Here is a 14,352-nt window from a genome sequence, read left to right as displayed (position 1 = left end):
GACTTAGAAATTACTAGAGAAAATGCTTCTCTAGGCATTTGTAGGTCTTCCAGTGTGATTCTATTGTCAATTTCTGCCAGATGTTGACCACAGAGCTGCACCGAAGGACCTAGAAATTCCTAGAAAGGTGTTCTCTCAGGTAAAAACATACTTTTTTTTAATAGTTTTCCACTTTCACAGGTTCTGTGCCCCTAACTCCAGTGAATGTGGAGTGTCACCTGTATATTGCAAAATATATAAACAATATAAAACAACACATCCATCCCAAATAGAACAAATTGCCAGGTACAATGAATTGTCATTATGCCAACATTTAAATACTGGCTAATTCTATCCCATGAAATACCTGGCAACAGAGAATCTTAATCTGGTGCTGAACAGGATAGTATTGGAGACATATTGTCTTGTTGAGTGAATTTTTCATTAAACAAAGAGCTACAACCAAAAAGGCCCTTCTTTGCTGTGCTGCTTAAGGGAAGCCAGGGTGAGTACCAGCTAAAGATGTCAGGTTCTGATGCCTTTTATTTTAGCAGGATGATCTTTTAGCAGCATGTGTGTTATTAGAACATAATTCCTTCCTGTGCTGCCTATTCTTTTCCTCACTACCGACAGGAGTAGCAATTCTAGTATGGAGAGAAGGCACAAATTCTTCCTGTATGGGGGAGGAGTGGGTATTGCTTAGCAACTTTGAAAGGAATCATAGTGCAATGGCAGCTAAACATAAAATGAAAAAGTCTCACTGAGTTCTTCACACCTTTTCTACTATCATAGGGTAAGGCATAGACAATAAAAGATTCGTGACCCCAGGATAATTTGGGTTGCATCAATTCACGCTATGCCACATCACCAGCAAGAGGGATAGAAAAATATGTAAATGAAATAGTCAGAAGTTTATCTTTTCCCTTATGTTTTGGGGGCTTTGGGGCTAAAATGGAAAACACAGTGATTTACAGTGAAAAAAAATAAAAGTAGTGTCATATCCAGTGCAGTTATAAATGGTGAAGGAAGGAGTACATAACATGCTTCCCTACAGATGCTGATGAATGTGATGCTCCCATCATGTTTCATCATTGGCTGTGCTAGCTGTGAGTTGCTGGAGTTGTAACCCAACACCATCTGGAGAGCCACAAGTCATCCACCCCATACTACAACCTGAACATAAAATTAATGGCCAAATTATTCTAAGCCTACTTTCCATAGACACATCTACATATCCTGGTAATATTGAAAGACTTTGGCCAACGTGATGATATAGCCATGTGATAAAGTTTCACATTGCCCAAATTTTGCACCCCATTCAGTTCTATACTTACTGTCCACTGTTCCCCTGAGAGTTGAAAAATAAACTTGTTTCTTTTGTTCTCTGTTTCATTCAACAAGGCAATCTTCTTAACGAGGGGTGAGTTCTTTTCAAGAGTATCCAAAATTCTGTTAGTATCTATGAAACCATTATTCAGATATGCAGCTTGTGGAATGCCTTTTCTTCTGCATTCTAGCATAATGTCCCATTCTTGCCTTATCCTGAAACAGTACAAATGAAAACATTGCTCTTTTCTTTCTACCTCCACCCAACAACAACAGCAACAAAACCTTGCAATTACATCATGCATCAGTTCTCATATTATAACCGGTAGTATTTAATAGCACAAGAAGGGAGTTGTGGTTGCCTACAAAACACTGTCAGAAATAGGAATAGCACTGTTATATACTATATGGAACTGTTGTTCTTTGGCTTAGGACAAAATACCCACTGAGTCTTCTCCAAGACATTCAAAAGTTGGGGCTAGGGGGTTAATAACAGCTTCCAAACAGTAGGTGGCCAACCACCATGTTAGACAGAGGATTCTAGAATCTGTAGTCCAAAAAGTAATTTTTTTCATGCTCTGGCCTCCTCTTGCCTGTAGGGAACAGACACTGAGAGGAAGTACAACTTACTATTAAAGAATGTTGTAATGTTTACTAAGCTGCTATCCTAGGCATACTTACCAGATAATAAGACTTTTCAGTTCTTTTTTTTTTTTCTATTGGGTGGATTTGGCTCTCTTGCAAACATCATGTGCCAATCTAAACTAGGTCAACTTTCCTTCTTGTCTTTCCTTCTGCTAGAACAATCATCTACCGCTGTATGAGTTGTAGCAATACGAAATTAGGAATTACTTATGCACGTGCTTCAGCTTACCATGAGATCTACTGAATGAACAGTGGCGTGGTACAGACGACCCAAAAAGGCTGGCCTCCCAGTGGCTGTTTTTCCACCGGAGGGAAGCTGCAGCCATCAAACCGCGTGGCTTCCCACCAGCGGAAAAAGAACCCACAATAAGTGGTTTCTTCTCAAGCCGTGGTGGCAGCATAACAGTGCGGCACTTACGTAACAATGTTGGTGCCCATGTATACAGGGCGCTGCCATTGTTACGCCCTAGGCGCTCCGCCCCCCAGGCAACCCTAGCACGTGACGAGGGCATCAGAAAGATCCATTTGTACTTGGTCAGTGTTACTGAAGGAAGAAGGGGATAATTCTGATCGCCTAATTCTAATTCTACTGATAGACCCCCTTTTTGTAACCCACCACTGTTACCCAAAGAAGAATAAGAACTACTGATAAACTGTCACCAATCAAGATGAACCTCCTGACCCATATCCTGGAACTAGGAGATTCTGAGCACTATTGCAAATTTCTAGAAAATGCTTTAAAGTGCTTTGGAATTTATAGTCCAAAGCCCATACATAGATACATATAGAATGTAACAAACACCTTCTGCTCCTTCAGATCAGGTAGTGTTTGATGAACAATTCCCTTTAAGTAGAACAGACAAAACCAAATGCACATAATTAATCAAGGTGCGGGACAAAGAGATACATGTGTCCTGTTTTTCATCTGTTATAAAAGGAGGGCCATGAAACCTACTGAGTGATTTTGGGCAAGTCACATGCTCTCAGCCTTGAGGGAAGGCAATAGCAAGCCTCCTCTAAACAAATAATGCCAAGAAAACCCCATAAATGACTTGAAGGGACACAACAACAAATGTGATAATCTCACATAGCTGTGTTTTGTTTTAAATATGGTGTATATTTATGTTGTAGGTTTTTATTGTCTGCTACCTGGATGTGTTGTATATCATAGATGGTATGGAATGTTTTTAAAATACATTTTAACAACTCTCTCTCTCTCTCTCTCTCTCTCTCTAGCGCCAATAAGGTGGCATTCTTTGAAAGGAAAGGCAATACACACTCTCTATGCCTTTCCTTGCAAAGAATGCCACTTTAATGGCTACAAGGTAAACCTCTGTGCCATTAATAGGTCACACAGTTGGGGAACTAGTGTAGCATCCAGGTACCTTTTATGTTCATTGGGGCACTCTTTTGGCACTACAGTAATGTTACATAGTAGTAATGCAGATTTAAATTGTCATAAAGCCAAAGGTCACCAACATAATACCTCTTGTGGGAGTGACTTTGCTGGTGAAGTTACTAATGTAAACAGTAAAATATCACCAGTGCAGCAGGGAATTCATATAAGCAAGGCAATGGCGATTTAGAGAGGTCATGCAAGTATTACTGTGAAAAGCAACAAAATGTCACTCTAATATCACTGAATAAAAATAGGCCCAAGAGAGTCATGCATGCAAGTTCTCTATAAGTCTTCAATAATCCAGTGTTGCTAATGAGATGCAAATGTTTTTGAAGAGATACTAAAAAGGGAAAGTAGCTAGGAGGTAAAGTACATGCAGAAACTTTAAACACAGAGAGAAAAAGATAGAGAAGTAAAGCAAGAAAGAACTCATACTGTACAAGATCAAGCAATGATTCAAAGCTCGGAATATTAGGTGTGAAAATTAATTTGATAAAGCAGGACAAGTCTTTAGTAACTTTCAGATGTCACAGTAAGAAGGGTTTACTTGAATCACCTCATCCAAAGAAAGAATAAATGAGGGGCTTATGATGCTGAAAGTTCCAGCATGGTATAGTGGTTTGAGCATTGGATTACAACTCTGGAGATCAGGGTTCAATTCATCACTTGACCATGGAAACACACTGGGAGACCTTGGGTGAGTCAAACACTCTCAGCCCCAGAAAACCCCATGATAGGTTCACCTTAGAGTCTCCATCAGAAATGACTCGAAGGCATAGAACAACAACAAGGTTCATACTGTATAACTTTATACACCAGCCATGCCCCCTTCTGGCCATTCACTGAACAGCCAAGTGAAGGGCCTTATAGACAGATACCCTGGAAACCCTTTAAAGCCCCAAATAAAATTCAAAACCACAGTTTAGTTGTTTTCACACATGAGACAGCCTCACAGAGACCTGGAGGTTCTCAGATTTAGCACTAGTGGTCCTCCACATTGCAGGGGATATCATGGTTATCAGCCTTCATATACTGCCATAGATGGCATTATTCTAGAAAACCTTATATGCGTATAGATGAAAATTCTTTCTACAGTTCAAGAAGTCAAGGGATTAGAAATATTTTATTCTTTATGGTCTTAGAAAGACAGTTTGTCAAAATTAATTTGAGCTCTTATGGTGCTGTTAAATAAGCTTGAGCTTTTTGGTCAGTCAAATGCTGTTAAAAATATGCTTTAACAGATACAATAAGATATAATTTACGTTTCTCTTCTGACTGATGGAATGCATCTACTCATCATACAGTAGCCAAATTATCTTCAGCGGCATGTCAAATCCACCAAGAACTAATTGTAACTCATTTTTTATCTTGCCCTTTTATTCTTTGGTGCCATAGTTATTAGTAATATTTTCATTAATTTTAACTTATTTTATTGCATTTTAGATATATAGATGGCACTTGTTGTTCACTTGAATGTTGGTTATTTACTGTAACAGTAAAGACTGAATTGCATTAACAGATCTAACAGACTTTCAAGATTATTTTTAGCAGATTATCTGTTACAAAATACAGATGAAAATGAGTAAGAAGTTATTGTTAATTTTTTAAGAAGAAGCCTCAAATAGCACTTTAACTGCAGGATTATAGCCACCCAAGATTCAAACAAGAATATTGGGGGGGGGTCTATTTCTTGGCTCAGATGATGCAACATTCATTACTGTCATGTGGCCTTACAAAGTGGGGCTGTGCCAGTGATGTAGGCATAAGTTGATCTGTGCCTATGCTGTCACTAGCAAGAAGAGACATAATTTCTTTTGCATGCTCTCACAAAACATCTTGTGAGCCTGAAAAAGTATGGTCCTTACAGCTGAGTGCTGTCATGTTGTCCTATTACAAAAGTAGTTGACATTCATCAGCCCCCTGCATTTAAAAATGGGGTGATCAACAGAATAATCTTCATATAGCAGGGCTATTTTCTATGCATTATCTAATAGCATGACTATCTTTAGACAGGGGACCAATAAGGCACTGTAGAAAAACATTCTAGAGGATTTGGATTGTCCAGATTGTCACATAGCCATTTTTTCCTGAACAAAGTTGATACATACTTCAAGTTCAGATAGATTAATCGTTTGTAACCACTGGGGCATCATCACTAACCAAGTAAATCAATACAGTCTTCCTGACCCAGAAAACTAGTATCCAAATCAATTGCTGGACATTTCACTTAACATGTTCTTCTAATCCTTAGTCAAGCAGGGAAAGCTGAAATGCTGTGATTAGAATATTGATGTGTCTGATTAACTCAAGAGATGGCTCAGAAATTGGTATGCTACAAATGTGACCAAATCAGCACACAGAAGCTTTTTGTGTAAGGCAGAATTCATTGCTACAACTCTAGTTAGTCTGTGTTAAATGAATGGAACTGCTGCTGTCATTCTTCATGAATGCTTATACAAAGGCAGGGACTATTAACTTTACGCTGAGGGTAAGTGATAATCCATGGTTATTCTGATCAAGCTCAGGATGTTGCTCTTATATCCCCAGCTGTCTGAAATTAATCTGGGTAAACAAGTAGCTACTGCAAATGCAAAGCCATCCCTACCAATAGGTAGAGTAATGCAGCCATCTCAGGAAGCAAAATTTGGTTCTTGAAAGGACAGCCAATAACTAATTGCTCACTTATGATTGTGAAATTTTTATTCAAAGCTCTGAAATCTATTACTAAAAAGGTCATTGGTAGACATTATAGTTTCAAGGCCCCCAAATTAGTTAACCATTATAATTACTTTATTTTTTCCATTTCTCAAAAATAACTAAAACAGTTACCTGTAATCTGTGTTTGGATCTAAACTGTTAAGAATAACAGATAGTAACTTTTAATCAAAACTTGGAAGTAATCTGTTAAGAACAGAACATATACAGACTAGAGTCACCATTTTGTGCGCTTTTTTCACTACCAGAAACTTATCTTTATACTGAGGAAAACTGTATAAGCACAACTTCAGGCCATGGACTTTTAAACAGTTCAGTTTGGGATTATCAGACCTCACTGAAATATTACTTTTGACAATCAGACTATCAATATATAGAACTTTTAGATCATTCATTTGTTCAATGGTGATTGTTCTGTATTGGCACAGATATTGGTTCCAGACATTAGATTCAGAAATATGGAACTACTTATATGATGAGCTGTATAGCCTTTATCTCGGTTATGTATTATAGAATTTTTCATAATTTTGTCCATCTTCTCTCTCTCTCTCTCTCTCTCTCTCTCTCTCTCTGTGCGTATAATAATAATAATAATAATAATAATAATAATAATAATATGCATTTCTATGCCACCTCTCCAATAAAACTGAGGTGGCTTACATCAGTGAGTATATCTCTGTGTGTGCATATATTTGTGTGTCTTTATGTATATGTATAGGTCCTAACAGAAAGGTAGAACCTACAAAAACAAATCCATAAAATCAAAATCATTCTCATATGTATAGATTTTATGGATTTCCTTTTGTAGGTCCTACCTTTCTGTTGTAAAGGAAGACATGCAAGTTACTATTTTAGATCACTACTACCCAAATTTTCTCCTGGCCAACTTAGATTCTGGCAGGGACGTAACCGGGGGGGGGGGGGGGGTCTGGGGGTCCGGCCCCCCCCTTCCATTAGAAAAATGAATGGTGCGTGCTGCTGCGCTGCTGCGCCCAAGCCCCATTATAATGGTGGCACTTAGTCTGGACTCCCCCCTTCCTAAAATCTTGGCTACGTCCCTGATTCTGGGGACTGTAGACCAATACTAACCTTTTAAAGCTCCAAGTACAATTTGCTACACTTTATCAGGAGTTCAAATATCTTTGGCCAAATCACAGGCTGCAGAGTCCATCTGTCATTGCTTTACATGATAAGTACCTTTAAAAAAAACTTGGAGAGCACCTGTGTAGAAATAGGGACAGAGGTTTGCTTTCCCCCTTTCTTTCCAAGACTTGACCAGATGGATAGCAACTCTTTCAAGGAAGTCACAAAGTATAACTGGGCTGCTCTGCACACATTGTGTTGGATTTAATCCATTATGCCTATCAATAAAAATTATCACCATGGCACTTTATTATTATAATTTAGGAGGTTGTCCTTGGAGTATTCATACACGTGAATCAGTTCTTCAAAGTTTGTTGTTGTTATGTGCTTGCAAGTCCACTCCAACCCATGGCCGCCTGTTCCCAGGATTTTCTTGGCAGGATTTATTCAGAGGACGTTTATGATTGCTTTACTCTGAGGCTGAGAGAGTGTAATATGCCCAAGATCATCCAACAGTTTTCCAGGGCTAGGCAGGAATTCACATTTGGTCTCCTCAAACTCTAGTCCAACATGCAAAACACTGTATCACAATGGCGCTTTATCCATGGTTGTTGCCTGTCTAGTTTTTTTACACATTTATCTATTTTTACCATCCCTCCTTTTGTCCTTCACTATGTTTGTATTGTTAAGTTATTTTTAAATTAAAAATAATTAATTTTAAATTTTTAGATTAATCAAATAAAATTTATTTAATGTTCATTTTAATTTTAGTGAATATTTATTAAAATGTTTTTTTAAATAAAAATCATCACTGCTTTCTCCTGAAGAGAAAAAATAATTTCTACTGTAAATAGCAAAATTAAAGGCTAGTTATTTTCAAAATACAAAAGCAGAAAGGCAGTAGCTAACAGTCACCTGCTGGTCATTTGTTAAGTGCAAAAGAGTTTTCTAGATATTGGATTGTGTCAACTGAAAGTTTTCTTTTAACAGAGTTTGAAATGTAGGTTATGGTTTATGACCCACATTCTAATAATATATTAAAGATCCCACTTTTTATCATTCCTCTGCAAGGAAAAATCTCTAACAGAGTCCAGACAGTGGCTGTAAAAGCTACTAAGGCTGCCACTGACGTCTGACAGTTTCTGTCTTGTGTGTTTTACTACCATAGTTGAATCCAGATCACTACTGAAATGGCATGGCTCAGAAGGGAAGCAAGCCTCCAAAAGGAGAAATGTCCCTAAACAGCAGTAATCTGTCACAGACAAATAAAGGTCACAGGCCAAAATTTCAAACCCAAACCTTTTCTCTAAATATCAGCTGAAAAGTCTGCTATTCCAATGTCATTAATTGCCAGTGATGAACTTCCTTATTATTATTATTAAGCTTTATTTATATACCGCTGTAAGTTTACACAGTGCTGTACATACAATAAATTAAAACAGATAAAATGAACCTGCCTATAGCATATTTATATATTATTACAAGTTAACATTCAATAAAATAAGACAGGGAACAAAATTAAAATAACGTTAGATAACAACATCCTGTAAGGAAAAGCACAGTTTCGGACCTTAAAATAAAAATCTTGTTACAAGTTTATCTGCTCTCCAGTCCAATCAGATCTCTGTAGTATAACACATAGGGCTCATTCACACAATTGTTTTTGTGCTGAGTAGATCAAGGGAGATTTGATCATGCAATACCAAATCAAAGTTCCCACTACATTTACTCCGATCAAATCTCTCTGTGCAATTTAACCCTGTTGAATTCACATTACTCTCTCTCTCTCTCTCTCTCTCTCTCTCTCTCTCTGGCTTTGCTTCGCGAACGAAGATTCAGGAAGGACTCATCTTGCGCTTTGTACAAGCGCGTTGGTGACTAAAAAGGCCAATTCGGGATAAACATGTCCGGTTGCAGAAAGCACAGCAGAAAGTCTCCTTGGGTGATGTTTCCAGATTTAAAATGGAGCCAAATTTCAATCATTCTTGGAGGAGTTAACTGTCAGTCAAATGATATGCATCTACACCCCCCCAATCAGCCTTGGAGAATGGCAATGGCAGCCCCCTCAGAACAACCCTTAGCAAGAAACCCTGGGATAGGTAAGCCTTGGGGGGAGTCACTCTCTCAGCCAAAAAAAACCCATGGGTTTAAATGTGGGTTATAAATAGAATAGAATATATGTGTGAGAGCTTTAGTTAGCTTGGGAGCACAGTCTGTTTTATTTCTTGGGAAAGAGGAAAACACAACCCCTAACTCCCAGCTCCACCGATAGGGTTTAAAAAAAAAATCAGGCAAAATCCTGTGCACATTTGTCATATCAATGACATGAGTATTTAAAGGTGCTTTCTACTGTGTCCGTGCAATACCAGAGCTTTTATATTTTTTAAAAAAGAAAAAAAGAAAACCATCTAATGATGTTCCCAGGAGAACCTCCTCCCTGGCTTTGGCTTTGGCTGGTCTGCCTCCTATACATTAATCCCACATTAATGCTGAAATCTCCGTTTCAAAAAGAACCGGGTTAAGAGGGATTTGTGCCAGCCCCCCTGGAATCTGAGTCAGGAAAAACCAGCACACATGTGAACAACCCTCTTTTTAACCGGTTTATAAACCGATTTATAACGTAATGTGAACAACCCCATAAACTAATCACAAATGAGTGAAAGATAAACTGAACAGACACTATAGTCCAATCTCACAATATTGAGCTAGAATTCAAAGACTTAACCATGTTAGTCTGGAAAATGAGTATGCAAAGGGATTTTGTAGCACCTTTGAGACTAATTGAAAGGAAAAAGCTGGGAGCCTGAGCTTTCATAGGCTTGCTTCCTCAGATTGAGCTAGATTGAGTAAATATCTGATTCTAGGTCCTTATGGATTTTGTTTCTATAAAATGTGGTAATGTTCATCTGCTTAGATCCTTTGAAACTCAAATCAAACCATGTCATGGTAGTGAGATCTACCAACACCTATTGCTCCCATCAGTGCTGCCTATAATGGAAATAGATAAACAGATCACCCGTGTCCAGAGGCAATATGCCCCCTAGCAGCAGCTACCAGAGAAAAGTCTGTTGCCTTCATACCTTAGTGTAGAGCAGTACTTCTCAAATAGTGGGGTGGGCCCCCCAGGGGGGGCGCGAGGCTCTGTTATGCAGAGGTGTACTTATAACAATTTTATAGACAAATGATACTATTTACAGTCACACGGGGGGCGCGAAATGTTTTCTTCTTCCTAGGGGGGGCATGACAGAAAATAATTGAGAAGCACTGGTGTAGAGTAAGTTTGCTGCTTTATTTATTTATTTATTTATTTATTTAATGTCCCACCTTTCCTTGTTTGACATCCAGGCAGCTAAAAATTCTTTTTCTTAAATATGGGGGCTGTTCTGAAACTATCTTACTACTGGAAACAGGACTCAGAGTCTGGAAATGACAGTTTTCTGACTATAAGTTCCATGTTTTCCCAAGGCAAGATATCTCTGCTGTCTTGAGGAACATAAGAGTGACAATTCAAAAAGTATTGCCTTCAAGCTCAGTGGATTTTTGGTCTGATCCATCACATGGCTTTTTAAGTTAAAGAAGGGTGTCTGAAGGGTTTTCTACCTCCTATGCAAAAATAACAGTGGAATTTATGTGCTGTGCTCTTTGACATGGGTGAGACTCGCCATTTGCTATGTGGCCTCAGGCAACAGAAAAGTCTTGGACTGTCTTGGATTGTGCAGCTCAGAAAATTAATGAGAAATGCTAATTATAACTTATTATCACTCAGACCAGTGATGTCTGGCCCCTGGTCTCATCTGTTGCAGGGGGGCTGCCATAGGGGTCATCAGTGGCCAAAAGTGTGTGGCGATGCAGGCTTCCTCATGAGGAGACCTCTGCTGCCACAGCAAAAGAGAGTTGAGCACCCCTCTGCAAGCTTTGCTGCAGTGGCACAGGCCTCCTCACGAGGATACCTTCTTGTGAGGAGGCCTACACCGCCACATTAAGCCAGCAAAAGGGCACTTGGCCTTCTCCTTTGCCGTGACTGTGGCAATGGAGAGCTCTTTGTGAGGAGGTCTGTGCCACTATGGCAAGCTGGGAGATTTGCGCTTGGTCCTGCCTTGCTGCCATGACAGCACTCTTAGATGAGAAGGCTGCTGTCACTGCAAGCTAGGAGGACCTAATCAGGTGTCACCCCTCTTCTGGGGTGTCACCTGGTGCACACCGCACCTCCCACATCCACCTAATGTCACCACTGCCTCTGACTACATATTCTGAAGTATCAAGGACTGAAAAGAGGACCAATTTTCAACGCAGTAATATGCCTAACTGCATAGGAGCAATAGTATAAACCCATTTTGCACAAAAAAAATAGATTTATATAATAAAATAATGCCAGCAAACTGTTGTTGACTACAGTTACCCACAATTTGATTTTATAATTCAAGCATATTCAATTATAATTCAAAATAATCTGGAAATAAAAATTACATTTCCTTACTTCTCTAATGCACTTTTGGCTTCTCTTTCCTTCTCCTTTTTTTGCCGTTCTTTATGCTTCTTAACCCGAATCTCCCACAAACCTCTTATGGCGGAAAAGTCGAATATTATCACCTGATGCCCCATATTGCTGACATTAAGATTCTCCTGTAAGAATAATTTTGTTATGACAGTTTTATGCTTTTAAAAAAAAGACATTGTATACAGTTCTAAGCAGCTAGCGTTTTAAAAAAGATAATAGTTTTGCCCCATCTTACTGAAAAGGTCATCCAGTTTGTGTCACATTATAATTTTCTTTCATTCTCTCTATTCTCAAAGTACCTGAATGAAACTAAACTCACATATGCATAATGTACAGCAACTGATTTCTCTGCACTTGTTGACAGAAAACTGAATTGAGAAACAGACTATATTTCAAGTAAGCCCTATCATTACAGAGTGAGACGGCCACCATAGGCATTTGATTTTGGACATCATGAAAGGGCAGGAAATTATTAATTAATTAAATTGTTTTTATAATTGTATTTTGGATCATTTCTTAGGTGTCAAAATAATTTTGGCTAGGTTGCTGGAATATATGTCATTTCTCTCTGTAGCCCTGTACCAGGGTGGGCATTGTGCATCCCTTTGCTTGACAGCACAGCAAATTGACAGAATGCTGGGAGGTGCAGTCCCACAACATCTGGTTGTATGATTTCCAACCCATCCTATACAACATACTAATAAACCATTCCTATATAAAACTTGAGATTGCAAAAAAAAAAAAAAAAAAAACCCAAAAACAAAACCATGGATGTGTTAACCAGCCATTCTGACTGACAGACCTGTGTCCTTTTCATCTCATATACCTTTATACACCTTTATATCATCATGGATGATGATAACTGATGAAATGAAAGGGTGGCCAAGAGCAGATTACACATGTGTGGTGTCAAACTGGATTGTTTCTGCAGTGCAGATGCAGCCACAGTGATAGGCCAGTATCTGGTATAAAATACCAGTAAGCTAGGCAACTAGTAGAACATCCCTCTCCTGGTCAGAATCATAGCTACAGATAAAATCATTTCAGCCTGTGAAATGAGTCTAATCTATCTACAGAGGGTTTTTGTCACGCTCACTTGTTCATAAAGTTGTTCACAGATCCAATCCAAGGGAATTCTGTGTAACAGAAGTCAGAAAGCCTTTCAAAAATAATTGCTACCACCCAGATAAAAGCGGCCGCTTCTTCACTGCCCGCCCTTTTTAAAACTTCACTTGAGATTTCTTTAGATGCCATTTTTATTACACTTAATAAAAGAGAGCTGGGGGCTCTCAATTCAACATGAGAGAAATAGCCCATTTTCTTTTCTTTTCCATTCTGTTCTCTTTAAAGGTTAGCTGAATTCATGGATGATGGTTGTTAGTCATGCTGGTAAAAATGAAACAGCCGTGAAACTCTGGGTTGCTGCAGGGAGGGAAAGCTGGTGACAGAACAAGGAAGGAGCTCTTGTTTTCATGGTGCTATGGCATGTAGGGTTCCTGGGAGCATTTGCCAAGCTGTGCATTCTAGGAAATAGGACTACTGGATGAGATAGTGGGCACATCCTTTCATTGAGAAGATCTCTTATGCGGGTTTTAAAATTCTCTGTCAGCCATTCTTATTTGCAGAGCTTGGAAACATTTGAGAGAGAGACTAAATGCCCTAAAGGTACCACCAGATCCTGTCTGATCTTGTAAGCTAAGCAGGGTCAGTCCTTGGTACTTGGATGGGAAGCAACCAATGAATGCCAGGTGTTGTAGCCTATATTCTGGAGGAAGGAACTGGCCAAACCACCTCTAAGTATCCATTACCTAAGAAAACCTATGAAATTAATGGGGTCACCATAAGTTGATAGACACACTATTACTGTACTCTTAGAATGTCCCAATGACTAGAACTGCCCACTCCCTTCAGTTCAGTTAACCAGGCTTCTGAATTTTTATTAACAAAGCTTTATTCCAATAACCAAACAGGTTAACAGTATGACTTCTGCAAAGAGATCTACCACAATTGCCAGATGCACATATAGAATAAGCACCGATCCCATAAATTCTTGGGCTTTCCTCCCATTTGTCCATAAGCCCAAATATTTTTATAGCCAATGTTATTCACCTCCTTTTCCCACAAATCTCTTTTTCTTCCAGGGTCTTTTAAGTTTCTCACAGGATTAGCCTTGGTGAATAACAGCACCACTCCTCTCCCCACTCATCTGTTCATTATCCAGCCAAGCAACTATCTTTCTTTGCACAAGAACTACAGATCCCATTGTCTTCACCTCCAAACTCCTCTTACATTCTTCTACAAACTATAAAGAGTAGCACAGAAATAAAGCAAACAAATAGAAATAAAACAAACAGCAAAACAGCAACAATTTTCATGGCGGGATCTGTCAGATTCCTAATACCTAACTAGTATGGAATGTTCTAGGGGATTCTGCAGCTTGTATTCCCCAAAAGTAACATTTCCAAGCTCTGGTTATTTTCTTATTCCAACTGATTCACCACCACCTCCAAGTCTGGTACCCTTCCAGACATTTTTACACACTTTTCTTTACATCCCTCCCTGCAGCAACCCAGAATTTCACAGCTGTTTCATTTTTGCCAGCATGACCCTATTCTATGCTATTGACCATTTATTTGGCACTGTCTAAGTTAAAACTGACACAATAGGACTAAGAAATTGTTGTTGTTTTTGTGTGCCTTCAAGTCAT

At 38.9% G+C, this 14,352-nt stretch overlaps 1 protein-coding gene across 2 annotated transcripts in view; it reads right to left on the bottom strand.

The window, feature by feature from the left end:
• The window catches only part of LRRC2 (leucine rich repeat containing 2), a 78,952-nt gene that overhangs the window by 54,278 nt on the left and 10,322 nt on the right, over window positions 1–14,352 (bottom strand). For both annotated transcript variants that reach the window (XM_042447310.1, XM_042447309.1), the window contains exons 2-3: window positions 11,625–11,770; window positions 1,314–1,521 (exon numbers count right to left, since the gene is read on the bottom strand). In XM_042447310.1, the coding sequence (XP_042303244.1) occupies window positions 1,314–1,521; window positions 11,625–11,749 (333 nt within the window). In that variant the 5' untranslated portion in view covers window positions 11,750–11,770. The remainder of the gene's footprint in view (window positions 1–1,313; window positions 1,522–11,624; window positions 11,771–14,352) is intronic.

This window comes from Sceloporus undulatus, chromosome 2, assembly GCF_019175285.1.
Source record: "Sceloporus undulatus isolate JIND9_A2432 ecotype Alabama chromosome 2, SceUnd_v1.1, whole genome shotgun sequence".
In the NCBI taxonomy this organism is placed as follows: domain Eukaryota; kingdom Metazoa; phylum Chordata; class Lepidosauria; order Squamata; family Phrynosomatidae; genus Sceloporus; species Sceloporus undulatus.
This window is presented reverse-complemented; position numbering and strand designations above follow the sequence as displayed.